General features: G+C 43.9%; 1 protein-coding gene across 1 annotated transcript in view; it reads right to left on the bottom strand.

Moving 5' to 3' along the window:
• Positions 1-5,509: 5,509 nt before the first annotated feature.
• The window catches only part of SCARB2 (scavenger receptor class B member 2), a 68,445-nt gene continuing 53,727 nt past the window's right edge, over positions 5,510-20,227 (bottom strand). Inside the window, exons 8-12 of the mRNA XM_059385384.1 lie at positions 14,359-14,477; positions 12,763-12,836; positions 10,515-10,566; positions 7,391-7,549; positions 5,510-5,944 (exon numbers count right to left, since the gene is read on the bottom strand). Of these exons, the coding sequence (XP_059241367.1) occupies positions 5,906-5,944; positions 7,391-7,549; positions 10,515-10,566; positions 12,763-12,836; positions 14,359-14,477 (443 nt within the window). The 3' untranslated portion in view covers positions 5,510-5,905. The remainder of the gene's footprint in view (positions 5,945-7,390; positions 7,550-10,514; positions 10,567-12,762; positions 12,837-14,358; positions 14,478-20,227) is intronic.

Genomic DNA, 20,227 nt, shown 5'->3' on the forward strand with positions numbered 1-20,227 from the left:
AAACCGCCCTCGGACTAGGGAGTTCCGCCTCTTTTCGGGCCCAGCCTCCGAGGCCGGAACGCCGGAAGGGCGCACGCGGCGGGGGCGCGGGGGCGGGAACGCGCCGCCGGCTTCCGGGGGCTTCGGGGCTCTGCGTGGCCGGGGGCGTCTCAGCCGCGGGCGAGAGCTGGGAGTCGGCGGGGCGTGCGGTGCGGAAGCCCCTAAGTGCGGCGGTAGGGAGGCCCCGTGGAAGCATGTGCGGGAGGTTGAGTAGGAGTGTGATGAGGACGGAGAGGAAGGCCGCGGCCTCACCTCCGTGGCGGAGGGTACAGGGCGGATGCTAAGACTCACGGAGGCTCCCGGAGCAGCCTGACCCAGTCAGGGGTACATGGGAGAAAGGGTCAATAGAGATGCCTTTGAGGATGGTATCTCTAGCCCCCCCCCCCCCTTTAAAAAAAATATGACAAACCTTATAGAATTATTTGATTCTTAAATCTATGTGCTCGTATACTTTAGTAAAAATAAAAATAACAACAACAAGCCCACATTGTGTTTATCAAAATGACAAATCCTTGGACCCATCTGCTTTTAAGAATTCATCTTACAAATGGGCAAAATTTTGGACAAGTTTGTTGGTTAGAGCATTGCCGATAATAAGTGACTGGAAACACGGGTTTGCTTCAACAGTTGGATTGATACAAAGGAGTACTATTCAGACATGGAAGGGGAACAGTAGAGCTCTTTCTGTGCTTAAAAGAAAAAGATCTCAAAGATGTATTACAGGGACGCCTGGGTGGCTCAGTGGGTTAAAGCCTCTGCCTTCAGCTCAGGTCATGATCTCAGGGTCCTGGGATCGAGCCCCACATTAGGCTCTCTGCTCAGCAGGGAGCCTGCTTCCCCCCACCCCCCTCTCTCTACCGGCCTCTCTGCCTACTTGTGATCTCTCTCTCTCTCTCTCTGTCAAATAAATAAATAAATAATCTTTTAAAAAATGTACTACATAAAAGACAATTAGAAAACCTTCTCCGGTATGCTACGATTTTGGTGATGAAAAAGGGGGTTAGAATATGCAAATACGCATTCTTGTATAAAATATTCCTGGGAAGATAGGTATAAAAAGGTGAGTGACATTAGTTAACCCCTGGGAAGATGAACTGCGTGTCTGGGAGACGGTGGAAGCCTTTTCACCATAAACCCCTTTTATGCTTTTTGAAAATGTAAATGGTTTACCTACTCAAAAAACGAAATCACGCCAACAGTGGTAATCGCAGGAGTCCCAACAGTGGTAATCGCAGGAGTCCCAGTGAGAGTGCCGACGGAGGGAGGAGAACAGCAGGAAGGGAGACAGGAGCAGATGGATTGGCAGGTGTGGAGGGAAGAGGAAGGAGAAGTTTAGCAAGAGTCCCTGTTCTCTGGCCTGCACGACTGGGTGGATTGCGGTGCCATTCCTCGGTAGTGGGAATTTGGAATGAAGACAAGAAAAAATGAATTCCTTTTTTTTTTTTTTTTTTTTTTTTTTTTTTTTTGCTTTCTGGGTTTGAGGACGATCTGGCGGAGGCTATCCAGCAGGTGTTGTTGGTACGTGTCGGCTGGAATCGTTCAGGTTGTAACGGAAGTCAGGGAGTCAGTGGAGTGGTCAGGAAGAGTTATCAAGCCAGAAGAGGTTGCCGCTGATCGCAGGTATTGAGAAGAAAGGAAACGGCCCCCAAGGGAGCCAGAGAGAGCGTGGTTGGAGAGCAGGAGAGCCCGCAGAGTGCAGTCGCAGAAATGATGCGGGGACGGGGAGAGGGAGCGGGATGAACAACGACGGGGAGTCTGTTCCACAGCAAGCCCTCCCTGACCCCCCTTCCTCCACCAGGGCAGGAACTCTTTTTTTTTTTTTACTGGTTTTATCCCTACTGCGAGCAGAGGGCCTACCCCTGCAACAGACTTTATTCAATACTGTGGGGTGATGAATGAGTCCTGTGACATGTCCCTCTCCCTTGCCTTTCCCATATTCATCTCCAAGCCCCACATACTTTATCTTTTAAACATTTCTAAAATACTTCATCTCCCCTGCCATCTCCCCGATTCCAATTATCATTGTCCTTCGCCTAGACCAGGGATTAGCAAATGATGGCCCATGTGGACTGTTGTCTATTTGGGTAAAGACACACAGACAGGCCCATTTGCTTACATGGTGCCTACGACTGCTTTCATGATCCAAGAGCAGAATTGAATAGTTGTGACAAGAGAGGTCTGCAAAGCCAAAACTTTTTCATCTGGCCCTTTACAGAAAAGGTTTGCCAACCCTGACCATGACATTGCAGGAGCCCTTGTAGTGCGGTGAGCAGGAGAGTCAGATGGTGACCTCATTCTGGGGTGCCCAGAGAACCAGCTAACTGTAGCTAGGAGTTCCCCCCTCTGCTGGGAGAAGGGGCTGCAGCCAAGCTCAGGTCCCATGGAGCCAGGGTCTTCTCTTCCCCAGTGATTCCACTGGCAGCTGGCATTCCCGATTTCTAGACAGCATTCACCCCAATCCAAACTTCCTGTGGCTCAATGGCTTGTACATTCCTTCATGGACAAGACTGCTTCTTCACGCTTGTCTCTTCAAAAGGGGGACTAGAAGGCAGATTTGTACTCTTTAGTGAGACCAAGCAGTACTCTGGCCCTTGGCTGGCCTCTCCGTGGGATGAGAGGAGGTTGGAGGGTCTGCGCCTTTTATCTTGCTCTTCTGGGCCTATACATTTTTATTTTCCCCAACAAAACCAATTAATTAACCCCTGCTGTGCAGCTCTGTGGAGTTCTCCCTGGAGTCCGGTGCATGACCCCCATCTCACATGCCAACGCAGACCCCAAAGGGACCCACCCAACATGGCAGCCTCCTCACTGACCTCCCTGTATCCACATAAGACTCTTCCAGTTTACTCACCTCGCAGCCAGAGCAGGCCTCGCTAAACAAACCTGCCATGTCCTATTTTGTCACTTGTAAACATGTTCCTTCCTGCTCCTGCCCCCTTTGGTTAAGGGCCAATATGTCGGCCTACCGACCCCCAGTGCTGCTAAGGGGCTTGCAGGCCTCTAGAGAAAGCCCTGGGGCAGAGAAACTCGCTGTGGACCCGCTTCAAGCTTGATGGGTCAGGCTCTCTGGACCCGTCCACCACAGCTAAGCAGAACTCACAGGGAGCCCAACAGGTGAGACTCAGGCCTGCATCTGTCACAAGGACAAAGAACGTCTTTCAAATGAAACTCCAGAGACGATAGTCATCTGATGACATCACATACGATTTCCAGTGAAATTTCATAGAAACAGTTTTATTAGTGAAATACTTCATTGCGTTACGGGTAGAAATAAACAAGTCTAGAATCACATGAAATGAACCAATTATTTCAGCTATAGGAAGAGCATTCTGGTCAGTATTCTGTTTGATGGCCAGGAGCATTTACTTCCAGAAACAATGCCCAGACAGCAAGCGTGAAGGTCACCCTTTGCAGAACTCGTGTCTCAAGCAATTTAAATAAAAAAACAAAAACCAACCTCCCTTCAGTAAAAACCCCAATAGGGGCTAGTCCTATAGTACTCACTGCACTTGATCATTAGTGATCTTTCCAGAACATAAAGAAATTAAGTCCAGTAGGAAAAGCCTTGAGCTACCAGTGGCAAAGCCCATTCCCTGTCCTGTGTTCAACTCTCAGATTTCCCTGAGAGAGGCATAGTCACCTCCCTCTGTTCGGTTTCTCCCTAAACTGAGTGTCATAGTACAGGACACACGTATTTTGTGATAACAACAATCACAGACTTTGGAGGCCTTTCCAGGATAAGGGCTCCGAGAGAATCAGTGAGGAAGTCTGTTATGCTCAACCTAAAGCCCAAGAGGCACGTTTGTTCTTTTTAACCAACCAATAACCCTGACGTCAGTGTATGGGCTTTCCACAGATTTTTCAGAGGCATAATATCACATGGGATGTTAAGCCAAATCACTATGAAGAATTGCAAGGTGGTAATGTGTTTTGGTCTCCCTGCCTGTGTGGGAGTCAGTCTGAAAGCGTACATGGGCTGTTATCACTCATAGTATTTAGAAATTTCCTCCTCACAGATACCCTGATAATAGGATGAACCAATAAACATGCACTGGTTCATCAGTTTTATTCATGTGGATAAGTGGATAAACAAAAGAATATAGTCAAATATCGATAAATTTAAAAATCTAGATATTTGGCATTATTGAAGACAAAATATTTTCAATTTAGTTTTTCCCCTTTTGGTGATTTGGGATATCTGTAAGTTCTATCTTCATTCACAGAGAAGTTGTGAGTTTAACGAATTAGCCCCTTCAAGAAGGGAACACGTCACATATTGTGTTGGTGTAGAGAGAAAGAAACTGGGGCAAATAATGGGATTACCACCTCCACACAGGATCAGAAGCTGTATTTGTGACAGTCATGGCCTTCTCGCTTCATTTGCTACACTGAAATCCAGCGTCAGACAGAAAATCCTGTAAGATAATTCAGCTGTTATGAAATTCTCTGTGCACTCTGCCGGATAACTATACAGTTTTCTCGATCAAAAATGAATAGTGAACTTTGAGAACCAAGAAAATGCCCTTAAATATGCTTGAATTTGTGTCACATGGTGGTTCCTAATCCTCTGATTTAGGCTGCACTGAAAGCCAAGGGGTCTTCTGAAAAGAGGTGGCCCTGCCCCCTGGGTCCCTAGGGACCTTTCTTTAAAGCCTTTTCTGTGCAATATTTTAAAACCCCCTCATTCATTCTGTCAGTAAGATGATTGTCACAGGATGTGTAGGGCATATTTTTCTCTCTCCATGAGTGACAGTGAACCACAGAACACTGGAAGAGGTCAAATCTGGGGACAGAAAGCCAACTTACAAAAACAATTTCAAAGTTCCCATGAAGACTGCCCCGGAAGAAATATCCTGTGAGCACCGTCAGACTTCCTGAAGTGTGTGTGTAACTCGGGCTGTGAATGGATGGATTTCCCATATTCATAAATAATTTTACAAAGAATCACTCAATAATATTGTCATTAATAGAGTATCATATTTGGCGCGGGTGACTGGGGGAAAAATCACTTACTGGTGACACCTCTCCGAAGCACCTTTCCATACCAAGATCATTTTGACTAAAAACAAAACAAAAAACCCTCCCAAACTACGCACAAATGTCATAACTAGCATTTACTTCTACACCACATGAAACATCTGTACCTGTCCACACCAACATTACCTGTACATCCTATCAATTCGCAAAAGTACGAGCAAAAATGCCTCAGGTGCTTAATCACAATCAACTCCCAGGGTTCGCCCCACAGCACACCCCCCACACCCCTTCCCCACTGCGCTTGCGAGGAGTCAAAAGATCGAATTATTTTCCTGGAGGAATTATGAACTGAAGATTAGCATGAAATACAATATACCACTTTTTAAAAAGAGGACATTAGATGCCTTTTAAGGATGTATTTATGAGGCTACCATTTTACCCTGGGTTCCGAACTCTTCCTTCCTTCTCTTTTGGGGTGAAATACAACAGAAAATACAACAGAAAATCGTCTTTATATATTTCAAGCACAAAGTTGGTGACTGAAACACACTGAAGAAGGTTAGACGGAGGGACGTTAACAAGCCACGCGGACACATTTTAACCACGACAGTGGTCACACAGTTCTGGAGCTACCAGCACCCAATTAAAAAAAAAATTACTATACAAGAGTTTATTAAATACCTGCCAGACACATGGAAAACAAACAATTTTATAAAGCCTAACGGCCAACCGAGTCAGTCAGTCGTTTAACCTCCTGCCGGGACGCTCTCCTCACTCGCCAGCGCGGGGTCTCCGCCCTCCTCTCCGGGACAGGCCACATGCCCGTGTAGACGCGGATGGTCCGGGTCAGGACAGCTCACACGGCTCCTCCGCCCAGCTCGGGCCGCGGTTAGGTTCGTATGAGGGGCGCCCTTTCGTCTGCGGTTCCCTGAGACTCCGAAGAGAGGGGACAGCAGCGTCAGGTGGTCCCTTCAGAAAGTTCTCCCAGGGGGGGAAACGCTGGGGGCCAGGGCGGCGGGGGAAGATGGGAGGAGAGTCTGACAGGAGGGCGGCTGTCCCACCTCAGCCGGCTGCTGCCTTGCCCTTGGGCCCTCAGCCTGGCTCCCGATTCCGCAGCAGCGCCCTCCCCGGCACCCCGGGGCCCATAACCCTCACGGACACACTCCATGGACTTGCTCCTTCCTGGCTCAAAACCTACCAGGCAACTAGGTCTCAGAGGCGGTGGGTGCCCCGTCGTCGCCTGCTTGTTGACTACACGCAGACGGTTAATGGCAGGAGCAGTGAGAGCACTGACCTGGGCTTTCACCTGTGCTTGTGAAAATCTCAGTGACTGTGCGACGTCAGACAGGAAGGGAGGCCCAGACACAGGAAGGGCGAGATAATCACCTCAGACACAGGAAGGGCGAGATAATCACCTCACACCTAAGTCACGCTGCCCTGATGGGCACAGCGGAAGAGAAATCGTGTCGGACACAGGGAAATCCGAGCTAATACTATTCCGATGGTTTCAACCTATTTCATTTCCTCCCTCACATTGGCCTCAGACACTTAGTTGAAGCGTCTAGAAGGGGGGGAAAGCCTTTGGTGCAGAAAGGGACACTGCTCCCACAGGAAAGGCTCCTTCATGGTGGAGCTGGGAGGGCCAGGTGGTCACTTAGGTCAACCGAACTCTGTTTATCCCAACCATTTGTTGTGGGGGGGTGGGACGTTACTGGTCCCCTGTGCCAGTCATTTCATACGCAGGGATGACTCAGTGGGAGGCATCTTCTGGCATCCTCTGATTCCTTCCAAGCAGGTCTCTGCTTGTCTTGACTTTATAATCTTTGAATTACTTCATCCCACAACTCATGCTTATCGAGCTCCTATGAAATGCTAACGCCAGGGCCAAGTGCTTTCTGTTCACTATACCCTTTAATCCTCACGAAAAACCTCTTCAAGCAGGTTCTCTCATGATCCCACTTTACAGATGAAGAACTAAGGCCCATTTTAGTGCCACGCCACCACTAAGAGGCGGAACTGGGATTTGAACCAGTCTGACACCAAAGTCCAGACGTTTAGCTGTTAAATATTCTCCCTCTCCTTTCGGGTTATTTTCAGAAACATGAAGCTCAGTGCCAGGTATTCCAGGCCTACCAAGACAGCCCCCACTTCTAGAGAGCATCACTGCATTCCTCCTCCCTCTCTGACACACTCGCTTTGCTTCCTTTGGTTCAGTAGTAACGCGGCCAGGAAATCACCGCGCCCAGCACAAACCCCCAGATATCCCCCTGGGGGTTCCGGTGACGGAGCCGTTGACAGCCCTGTAGTGGAGCACAGCGGACCTCATCGGGTAAAGTTACCCAGTGAGGGAGATGCTCCTCCAGCCACTGCTCACCTCGTCCATGGACCCCTGTCCTTTGCACGCAAGCCAGGTGAAGACCAATCCAAAAAACACGCCCAGCGCCATGATGATGTAGGGTATGTTGGTGACGATCAAAGTGGTGTTAATCACAGACTTCAGTCGACTTGCAGTCTCTTTATCAATGAGAACACTCTGGAAGGCAAGAAAATAGTATTCCCCTGATTACTAAATACGCAGGCTGTAAAGTTTTTTGCTCTATCTTTCCTCCAACTCATTAACCATAATTTGGGTAAGTCTTCCCGTTAGCAAACTGAAGAGACTAAAAATTCATTTATAAATTAGAGTAACCAGAAGGGGCATTTATTCATTAACATCTTTTTTTTTTTTTTTTTTTCCTGAACACATGTCTTCCTTTCCAATTAGGTTGGAAGTAGGAGGGAAAGAGTAATAAAACATAACAAAGTAACACCATCATTTGTATCAGACAACTCCAACACATCCTTTAATATCTAATTCAACATAACTTCCAACCAGAAGTTTTCTCTGGCCAACTCAGGCCTGTTAAAAGTCCCTTTACTAAGCTTCTGTACCAGTCCCTAAAACCCCCATCATTGCGCACTCTGTGCGGTAACTGTCTGTTGATCTGTAGGTCTCCTTGTGACTGTGAGGTTTCCAAAGGCAAGACTTACATCTTAATCACCTCAATGTCAGAAATAGCACTCTACACACAGTAGGTGCTGAATTAATGCCAGTTGACTAACTGAATGAAATATTCCAAAAATAATATGCACAAAGTATAATTACTGTCTTGGTTAAATCCTTAGTGATGGAGACCAGGGGTCTCAGGACCCTGGCTGGCTCTGTCGGTAGAGTGTACAACTTTTGGTCTCTGGGTGGTGACTTCGAGCCCCTTGTTAGGTGTAGAGATTACTTAAACATAAAATCTTTTTTAAAAAGTTTCTTAAAAATAAAAGTAACCTAAAAAGACCAGAGGTCTCAACAGGTTGTCTAAAGAAGTCATGAGGCTCACTAGAATTCCAGAGGGTATTGATAACCAAGAAAATGTTCTAGAATAACACTTTCTGGATGCAGAACAAATATCTTATCTCTTTATTTTTTTTTTAAAGATTTTATTTATTTATTTGACAGAGATCACAAGTAGGCATAGAGGCACAGAGGCAGGCAGAGAGAGAGAGGAGGAAGCAGGCTCCCTGCCAAGCAGAGAGCCCGATGCGGGACTCGATCCCAGGACCCTGACATCATGACTTGAGCCGAAGGCAGCGGCTTAACCCACTGAGCCACCCAGGCGCCTATCTTATCTCTTTAAATTGTAATGGGTGAGATGTCTGGAGAGCTTAATTTCATAAAAATTATGAGCAACAAATGGAACTTTGGGCTTAATTTAGGCTGAACCTGCACCAGACTGGGGCAGAGGATGGGTTTCTAGGACTGGAGCTTCCAGTAACTGAATAAGATCCAAAAAGGAGGTGGGAGAGCAGTATCCAAGGTCACATCAAGGTCTAATGTTTCCTTTTTGGAGAGTAGAGTCAAGTCCTTTCTAGGAGGTACCAAAAGCACAAGGTTTTACTCCTCAATTCCCTGGACTCAATACAGTCTTCAACAAAAAAGCAAAGCGATCGTTGAGTTGGAGGGGACTTCAAATGTAAACACAATTAGGAACACAAGCCGGCAGAGCAGGGTCCTTCCCCATTTTCAAAAAGCCCTGCTTCTGAGTCCTTCTCTGCAAATAGTAACAATGACAACTCGGGAGCAACTGCAAACAGATCCTAGAAATTGGTGAATATTGCTTACATTTTCCTAGCAAACAATGAAAGTCTTGTCTTAGAATTGCAATCATAAACCCTTCAAAAGTTTATAAATGTGGCTACCAAAGTAATGCCAGATGAAAAAAGAAGGTTATAAAACTGTATTTATGGAGTGGTCTCAACTATCTAATATCACAAGCAGAATAATGTTAAGAGGCAACAGGAGCCATGTCAGCTGCACTTGTTTCTGAAGGGCAGGTTATCAGTGATTTGCCTTTTAAATATTTTAAAAAATTTTTAATTGAGGTATAATTGACATAAACAGATTAGTTTTGGGTATACAATATAATGGCTCAATATTTGTTTGGTGATTCACTTCTAAAGTATAAATTTAATAATTTTCCAAGAGCTTTATAAACAGCTCATGTTAGTCTGACAAAGTGTAAGACACTAAATTATTTTTTACAAAGTTATTATTGGAAACACTTTAACCACACGCTGTTGAGTAAAATAAGCAAGTTAAGAATAATATCAATCTCACCCAGGTTTTGTGAAAGTTATTTTAGCTTTCTTTTTTCTTGCCAATCACTGTTACTGAATTTTCTATACAGAGCAAGATTATTAATTAATTAATTAATTAGGGAACAGAGAAAAATAACATAAACTTTAAAAAATGGTGCCATTAACAACAGAAGCAAGCCAATCAAGAATTTATTAGAGAGGAAAAGCCCCCTACATGTTCCCCCTCCAAACTGAGTAGGAGAAAGAGAGAAGTTGAGGGGATTTGTACAGTAAATGCACGTGATTCAGAAAAGAATTTATCACAGGTGTCTGAGATAGCAGGTGGTTTACTGAGCTTTCTGAAAATGTTTTTATTTGCAGAACTTTAATTTATACCTAATATTTTGGGATAAAATTTCTATGGGAGTAGTGTGAAAGAAAGAAGTATTTCATTAGCGAAATACTTTTTGTTTGAACTATGACAGGTCTGTGTCCTATAATTCATGATAGATGTTTGTTTATCAGGAAGTTAAAAAAAAACCCTGTAGGCTATGATAAAAGATAATGCAACCATGTATCACTAAAATGTCCACAGTGTTTGACATTGCTTCATTTAGCTCTGCATTTTGTTTCTGACATAACCAGCTGCCCAGAAAAAGAGTTTCCCCCAAAATATGTTCTTGAGAAAGGAAATTTTTTCAAATCTCAAACACAGTCAGCCTCATGTAAACATATAAACAGAAAACTTTCTGAAGACAAACAAGTTTTTAAAAATCAGTGGCCCCCTTTCTCACATCTTACATCGCGCAGTCACAGTAGCAGATGACATACCGGAAGTCTCCCACACTTTCACAAGTGAAATATACCCGTGGCTCCCTCCCACGACTTACCTCATTGATATACATCACTGGGAAAACCAGGGTTCTAATGTTTCCCGTTTCACTATAAAGAGAAAAGGTGACAAATCAAGACTACCATGAGATAGCACCTCATACCTGTTAGAGGGGCTAGGGTCAAAAGGCAAAATGTAGTGTATGTTGGTGAGGATGTGGATGAAAGAAATCCTTGAACCCTGTTGGTGGGAAGGTAAATTGGTGCAGCCAGTCTGGAAAAGAGCATGCAGGTTCCTCGAAAAATTTAAAACAGAACTACCATATAATGGCATATGGTACCATATAATGGTATAGAATGACCATATAGCATTTTCACTTCTGGATATTTAGCCAAAGAAAACAAAAACACTAACTCAAAAAGATACATGCACCCCTAGGTTCACTGCAGTATTTTTTTCCAGTAACCAAGATTTGGAAACAACCAAAGTGTCCATCAATGGATGAATCAATAAAGGAAACTTGATATATATTCACACTGGAATGAATACTACTAAGCCATAAAAAAGAACACAATCTTGCCATTTGGGACAACCTGAATAGGCCCTGGGGGCACTACACTAAGCGGATCAGCAGAGAAGGACAAATGCTATATATTCTCCCTTACACGAGGAATCTAAAACAAACAAAGCAAACAAACTGAGCCCACAGATGACACAGAGAACGGATGGGTGGCTGCCAGAGTTGGGGGCTGGGGGTGGGCAAAATGGGTGGAGGGAGTCAAAGGATAAAAATTTCCAGTTATAAAATAAGTCAGTCCTGGGGATGTAACATACAACACGGCAACTATAGTGAATAATATTGTAAGCACAGTGAGAGCTGCTAAGAGAGTAGATCTGAAAAGTGTCATTGCAAGAAGAGAAATCTGTACCTAGTGTGGTGATGGGTAACTAGACTGACTGGGCTGATCCTTCTGTAATACATCTAAATGTCGACTCATTATATTGTCAACCTGAAGCTAATATAATGGATGTCAATCGTGCCTCAATACAAAAAAAGATGATGTCTGAGATTATTTTATAGACATCCTCATTATGATAGCACACTGGCTGGAGAGATAAGTTGTGGGAGCAGGGCTCCCCACTGAGCGCAGAGCCCAGTGTATGGCTGCATTTCACAACCTGAAGATCAAGACTCTAGCCGAGATCAAAACTCAGATGCTTAATCGACTGAGCCACTAGGCACCCCTCCTCAGAATGTTTTATGACCAGGCCCCTAAGTATTGTCTTCGCTCGAGCCCAGAGCACGTTAGCAAGAACCAGCTCTATACCTGCTGTTTGGGGGACCCGATCTCATTTAATTCTCTCACTAGTCTCCTGCGATAGGTACCACTGTCCCAGGGATTATGGGTGGTATTATGTCCCATAATCCCTGGGACAGTGGTACCTACCACCTGCCCAGGACCAAAAGGACTGTAATTTCATTTTGATTCTAAGGCTCTAGGTCTTAACTACTAATTTATACTGCCTCAGGAAAATACACAGGGGTGGCAAAATGCATTCTTGCAAACCACATTTATTTTCCAGAAAGATCCATGACATGTGGGGTTAAATCTGCAAATCTGATGGGGGAGCCAAGTGCTGTAATAGATAGATGGGTAGACAGACAGAAACAAAGAATAGATACCTACCATTATGTACAGTTTTGCAATTTGTTTTTTAAGTCATAAGCATCTTCTCATACCCCTAAAATTCCCATTGAAAAGTCTCAGCAGGAGATTATACTTAGTGACCCTAGTTAAGCGGTGGCTTTTAGATGGAGTGTGAGGAGGAGAGGCTGGACTCAGGAGCCTATGTGAACTGCCCCTTAACTGGGAGCCTGTGGCCCTGGGTGGGAGCAGTGGGCAGACAGGAAGGGAGGCGACCAGAGTCGTGGCAAGGGCGGGCAACGCCGCAAGCCATGGAGAGGCGCGCACTCTGTAGCCTTACGTCACCTCTCCGTGCCTTGGTTTCCTCATCTGTAAAATGGGGCTAACACAGCGTAACCATGAGGAATACATGAGTTCCTGTGTGTATCATACAATGCTTGGAACAATGTGTGATCCACAGAGAGCAGGCTCTAGGTGTTTGGTTAAATAAAGTACGTAAATTCCAAGACCAGGACAGCCTCTGCGGGCGCTGATGATGCCTCATCCCTGAAGGGCAGGAGGGGGCAGGCTTAGAAAGGGATCCGTCTCCTGACATCGACCCACCGGAGAGTCAGTGCAGCCAAACCACCCACTGCCTCCGACGAAAGAGGTAAAACTTACGCAAAGTCTTCTAACTTCTTGACGTAAACGTTGATCTGGAACCTCTTCGCGGCTCTTAGAATAATTCCAGTCAACTGCGATCAGAGGAGTGGGAAGAAAACACGAGGGCTTATTAAAACCGTGAACAGCTTTTCTCGGCAAAGCACCAGCTCCATGGGATGCTCAGAACCAGCGTGGCCGCTGCCAGGTCCGCGAGGACAGGTGGGACACGGGAACACGGACCCCAGGGCAGAGGCAGAACCGCGGCTGTGGTCGGGTGCCTGGTGGACCACTGCCTCCCAAACTTCACTACGCGTGGGAGCTCTGGGGCCTTGGGACCATGCAGACCGTGATGCCGCAGGGCTAGAGTGAAGCCTGACATGGGGTGCGGCTGGCGAGCACCCAGGATGCTCCCCTCGGGATGGTGAAGCCCTGGGCAACCCTGCCAGGAGGGAGCTCTGAGCCCGAGAGCGGGCCCCGGGACGGTCGGGACGCCCACGAAGCCGGAAGGTGGTCTGCCCGTGGCCACTTCGCCTCTGAACTGGGGTTAAGGGACTGCCCTGGCCCTCGGGGACAAGCACCTGCCCACCTTTCTGCTGAGGAAGAGGAACTGACTGAAGGTGAAGAGAAAAGGCAGGGGAGGGGGGGTGAGGGGGGAAAAACACTTGGATCTTTTTCACAAAAAGATAAAACCATTGATTTCTCAGACACAAGAGCAAAGTGCCTATAAATTGCTGAGCTAAAAGGCTGTTCTTGCTATTTCTTTACTGTTCCCTGTGCTCAAAATCCCCAAAATGAAGATAGCTGACCTCTAACTCAGTTCCAACAGTGAAGGGCTCTCACGTCATAAAACGATATTCCTTTCCTTTTAACGTGGTTTTTAGTTTATCTCCTCTTTGAAAACAGGACTAAAGTACATGTATATCTAATGCCTTTTAAATTAATATCATACAATAAACTCTCAACAGTGCCTGCAGAATGAGGCTTGCTAGAAGTAACTGAGGCTCGGGGCACCTGGGTGGCTCAGTTGTTGAGTGTCTGCCTTCTGCTCAGGTCCTGATCCCAGAGTCCTGGGATCGAGCCCTGCATCGGGCTCCCTGATCCGCGGGGAGCCTGTTTCTCCCTCTCCCACTCCACCTGTTTGTGTTCCCTCTCTCGCTGAGTCTCTGTCAAGTAAATAAATAAAATCTTTAAAAAAAAAAAAAAGCACCATATATTTAAATTTCAACCAAAACATTCCCAGCAGTGAGCAAAGAAAAAATGTGGCTTCGACCCTGCTGATCTGTCTGCCAGTGGGAGAATGTATACACGTTCAAGTCCAAGGCTGGCAGCGGAACACTGGCCAGGTTTTACGGGTCCAATTTCGGTCATTCCAGCAATGCAATGTTTACAGGTGCTTTTTCGTTAGGTTTGCCGCTATTTCTGCCTGTCAGGGCCACACAGTTCAGCCTGTTAGGCCATGAGACTAGGTATCACATGCACAGAGCTGAGGCTTTTCCCCTTGAATATGTATATGCGAGGCAGACAGTAATGTTAACAGGCTCTGGACTAAGCCGATAAACACTGCGTTGGACAGAATAAAATGCAAGCTTTTACCAGGAAGACGTGTGCACTCACAGGATTTATGTCCACAAATGTCTCGTGATCATCCTTATTGGGATGCATGCCGTCTATGGCAGAAACGAACTGCTGGTCCGCTTCGTAGAAGTGTGGGAAAGATATAATAATAGGTGCACCTGCATTTTAAGGAAAACAGAAATGAATGATGTGGTTCTTGAAAGTCCAAGATGAATGGGAAGTTCCTGCCCACAAACCTGGTTCCTACGGAGGGGGAAGTTCTATCCATAAGTAACCTCGGGTGGGGGAGAGGGCAGGTTAAATTCCGTCCGACACCTCCTAGTTTGGGATTTATACTCATTAGCTGACATCTCATTGACCCTAACATTATTTTATTCTGCCATATATAGTGAAGTCATGGCTAAATTACATATTCTCCAGTATTTCTTGCACCTATGAAATATAAAGGTTTACACACATTATTTTAATTAACATTCCCAGGAGCCCTATTAAGTTAAACCTATTAACTTCATTTTGCATTTGAGGACAGTGAAGTTCAGAGGTGTTAGAACAAAACACGTCCAGGGGCATCCAGCTGTTGGTGATGAAGGCAGAATTCTAACTGAATGAGAGACATCTCATCTGAAAGCACTTGTTTCAACAGCAAATCTCTACCAGTAAAAGGACTTTTTTTTCCTTTTTGGGGGCCTGCTTTTCTGTTTTTCTGCTTTTCCTGGTTTACCTAAGACAGGCTTTCTTCTCCTGAATATGTTGATACAAAATTTTTTAAGACTTTGCCTGGTCATGCTATCTGCCCAGCATTTGACTAGCTCAAGGTCTGCCCACATGATCTGTTGTTTTTTCTTTTATTTCCTTCCCTATTCATAATAAAACTCAAATAGAGACTGTCTATAATGGCCAAGACAATCCACCTTGCAATCAATGCAACGCCTATCAAAATATCCGTAGCATTTTTCACAGCACTGGTACAAATAATCCTAAAATTTGTAAGATCCTACAAAGACCCCGAATAGGCCAAAGCAATCTTGAGAAATTAGAACAAAGCTGAAAGCATCACAGTTTCAGATTTCAAGATATACTACAAAGCTTTATTAAACAAGTGTATGGTCAATTAATCTATGACAAAGGAGGCAAGAACATACAATGGGGGAAAGACAATCTCTTCAATAAATTATGTTGGGGAAACTGGCCAGCTACATGTAAGAAAATGAAATGGGACCACTTTCTTACACCATATATAAAAATAAACTCAAAACAGGTTAAAGACCCAGCTATGAGCCCTGAAACCATAAGACTCCTAGGGGGAAAAAAAAAACCGGCAATAATCTCTTGGATATTGGCCTTAACAACATATTTATAGATATGTCTCCTCTGGCAAGGGAAACAAAAGCAAAAGGAAGCTATCAGGACCACACCAAAATAAAATCCTTTGGCACAGCAAAGAAAACCATCAACAAAAGAAAAAGGCAACCAACGTAATGGGAGAAGATAAGGGTTCATATCCAATATATATAAAGAACTTACACAACTCAACACTGAAAAAAAAATAATTTGTTACGAGTGGGCAGAGGACCGGAATAGACATTTCTCCAAAGAAGACATCCAGTTAACTGACAGACACATGAAAAAATACTCAACATCACACATCATCAGAGAAATGCAAGTCGAAATAACAAGGAGCTAGCACTTCACACCTGTTGTTCCGGCTAGTATCAAAAAGAGAAGATTAGAATAACAAATGTTGATGAGAACATGGAGAAAAAGTAACCCTCGTGTGCTGTTGGTGGGTAAACTAGTACCACCACAGTGGAAAATAGTGTAGAGTTTCTTCCAAAAATTAAAAAATAGAAATACCGTATGATCTGATAATTTTATCACTGAGTATTTGCCCTAAGAGAATGAAAATACTAATCTGAAAAGAAACACGCAGCCCTATGTTCACTGAAGCATTACTTACAATAGTGTCATCGATAGAGGAATGGATAAAGAAGCTGCGGCATCTATGTACAACAGAATATTACTGAGGCACAAAAACAGAGTGAGGTCTTGCCATTTGTGACAACATAGATGGACCTAGAGGGTATTATGCTAGGTGAAAGACCTCAGACAAAGACAAATACCATATAATGTCACTTGCTTGTAGTATCTAAAATCAAAACAAACAAACAAAACAGTAACAGACCTATAAATATAGAACAGATATATATAAATATATATATATAAATATATAAATAACAGACCTATAAATACAGAAAACAATGTGGTGGTTGCTAGAAGGTAGGTGACTGGGGGAGTTGGGTGAAATAAATGGAGGGGATTAAGAGGTACAAACTTCCAGTTATAAAATAAGAAAGTCACACAGACATGAATAGCATAGCATAGTGAATACAGTCAATAATTGTAATAATGTTTTATGGTGACAGATGTGACTGCACTTCCTATGGTGAATGATAATATACAGAATTGTCAAATCACTATGCTGTGAGGCGTTAAAACAGAACACTGTATTGTCAAATATACTTTAATAAGATTTTTTTAGGAAAGGAACAAATAGGGAAACAAGTTATTAAAAGAAACCTACTCTAGATGGTGCTATTGAAGAGGAGAGAGGGATCCAACAATTGTTGGAGAAATCTGCTTATTGCCAAATAATTTAGATTTGCTTACATTATCTATCAGCCATGCTCAAGACACATACCATCTGTCACATCCGTGTGTTTTGTTTAGGAAGAAACTGTTCACTAAACAGTTTCACAAAGCCATAATTTCCTTATTTGAGATCTACAGTGATCTTTAAAATGTATTTTTAAAGATTTATTGGGTACTTAATAAGGGCCAGACATTGTCTTGAGTGTTTTATATACATAATCTCTCACCTTCACACAATATTTCAAGGAAGTTATCATCAATTCCCATATTACAGATGAGAAAATTGAGGTCTACCTCCGTGTCTTTTCTTTTCGTTTTTTAAGATTTTATTTATTCAACACCAAGAAACACAAGAAGGGGGAGGGAGAGAGGGAACACAAGCAGTGGGACAGGGAGAGGGAGAAGCAGATTCCCCACTGAGCAGGGAGCCCGATGCGGGGCTCTATCTCAGGACCTTGGGATCATGACCTGAGCCGAAGGCAGACACTTAATGACTGAGCCACCCAGGCACCCCTGAGATTTTTACCTCCTTCATCAACTTGGCTAATGTGCTAATAGACAGAATATGGACCAAATCCAGATCTGCCTGACTCTAGAACACTCTCTCATCCCACTATCCAAAATGTTCTCCAAGGAAATTTGAAATACCTGAGGATAATTCCAGAGAGACCAACTTTTCAGTCCACATCTGGGAGTACATAAGAGGCAAGTACATAAGAGGAAAAGGACTGTAGCAAGACGGTGATTTGCCAGAGAGAATCTTTGTTGATCTTGATATCAACTTTTTGAGGAAGCAGAATGTTAGCAAAACAATGAGAAAAAATATGTCCATATTTGTGCCTTGAGCCAGAGGCACATGGACTGAGTGGGCAAGGCACGATTTCAGGACCATCCACCTAGGAAGGAAGCAGGAGAGGTCAGAAGCACGCACTTGCTCCCATTTACTTTGGTCTTATGTATCTCCAGGGAAGGGTGCCATGTCCCCGGGCACAGTGGTTTCCAAATGGTACGCACCACCTTCATGAGAATCACCTGGAGCTCAGGTTAAAAGTACAGGTTCTGGGACCCTGGGACATCTATTTTTAATGACTCTTCAGATAATTCCCCTGCAAGGCCAGGTTTAGGAGCCACTGCCACGGGAGAGAAGGAATAGGGAGGTATACTGCTGACTTGAGACTTACCCCAAAAGGAGATTTTTTTTCAAGCAAATTAGATACAAGGGCAAAAGTTAGCACATTACTTTATTTAGGAAAGAGGGGTTCCAAAATTTCTCAAAAGAAACTTTAAAGAGGAATTGTAGCCTAAGAATTATCACAGCATGGACAGGAGAAGACCCTATGTTCTAGCGGGGATTTGCTCAGAGACAAAAATTTTATAAAAATCATTTTACCTCTCTGAGCCCTGCTTTCCATGATTATAAAAAGAGGCCTTTGGATGCCTATCTAGTAAGAACACTGTGACTAATTATGCAACATATGATTGTTAAAGTTAGTTTTCAAGATGAAGAAAATGCTTTGTCAGCTGTACTAGCAATAATCCTGCCTCGTTCATGGAAAGGAGCAGAATAGCTCAGACATTCAGAGACACTGGGAAATTTGTAGTCAGGTATGCTAAGCAAAATAAGTCAATCAGAGAAAGACAATTACCATATGATCTCTCTGATATGAGGAATTTGAGAGGCAGGGCGGGGGGTTTTGTGGGGAAGGGAGGGAAAAATGAAACAAGATGGGACCGGGGAGGGAGACAAATCATAAGAGACTCTTAATCTCAGGAAACAAACTGAGGGTTGCTGGGGAGTGGTGCGGAGGGTTAGGGTGGTTGGATTATGGACATTGGGGAAGGTATGTGCTATGGTGAGTGCTGTGCAGTGTGTTAGACTCATGATTCACAGATCTGTACCCTTGAAACAAATAATGCATTATATGTTAATAAAAAAACTCTGTTTTGAAATCATCATAAAATTTTTTTATTTATTATTTTAATTAACATATAATGTATTATTTGCTTCAGGGGTACAGGGCTGTGATTCTTCAGTCTTACACACTTCACAGCACTCACCATATCATATACCCTCCCCAATGCTGAAATCATCATAAATTTTTAACAAGATATGTACTTTCTCATTACCAAGTTCTCCACTTTCTCATTTAGCATTGTTACGAACATGAAATCAGTTAATTTCCACATATTAACTCCATGTATATACGTAAACTACTTAGAACAATGACTAGCTGAACAATGACTACGATAAGTGCTTGGTAAACATGAACTATTATTACTATTAAGACTTCTAAACTACCACCCAGAAAACACAACATGACCATTCTAGGAATAAGAAGCATTACACAAGAGAAAGATGAAAGGGAGCAGAGGAACTACAACACTGCCAGAAAACAATGAACACAATGGCAATACGTTTAGTTATCAATAATTACTTTATTTATTTTTTAAAGATTTAATTCTTCTAGATACAGCAAGTGTGTGTGTGCAGGGGTGGGGCAGAAGGAGAGCAAACCCTAAAGGAGACTCTGTACTGAGCCCAGAGTCTGACAAGGGGACCAATCGCACATTGTTGAGGTCACGACCCAAGCTGAAACCAAGAATCAGATGCTAAACTGACTGTACCACCCAGGTGCCCCTCAATAATGACTTCAAATGTAAATGGACTAAATTCTCCAATCAAATGCAGAGTGGTCAAATGGATAAAAATACAAGACCCATCCATATGCTGCCTCAAGAGATTCACTTCAGATGTAAAGACACATACAGACTGAAAGTACATGGAAGGAAAAATGTCCCATGTAATTGGAAATCAAAAGAAAGCTGGGGTAGCTTTAGTTACATCAGACAAAATAGACTTTAAAACAAACACTATAAAAAGAGACAAAGGAGGGCATTATATAATGATAAAAGAATCAGTCCAACAAGAGGATATAACATTTTTTTTAAAGATTTTGTTTATTTATTTGACAGACAGAGATCACAAGTAGGCAGAGCAGCAGGCATAGAGAGAGAGGAGGGAGCAGGCTCCCCGCAGAGCAGAGAGCCCGATGTGGGGCTCGATCCCAGCACCCTGAGATCATGACCCGAGCTGAAGGCAGATGCCTTACTGACTGAGCCACCCAGGTGTCCCAAGGATATAACATTTTTAAAAAAAGATTTTATTTATTTATTTGACAGAGAGAGACATAACAAGAGAGGGAACACAAACAGGGGGAGTAGGAGAAGGAGAAGCAGGCTTTCCGCTGATCAGGGAGCC

Source organism: Mustela nigripes, chromosome 1 (genome assembly GCF_022355385.1).
Source record: "Mustela nigripes isolate SB6536 chromosome 1, MUSNIG.SB6536, whole genome shotgun sequence".
In the NCBI taxonomy this organism is placed as follows: domain Eukaryota; kingdom Metazoa; phylum Chordata; class Mammalia; order Carnivora; family Mustelidae; genus Mustela; species Mustela nigripes.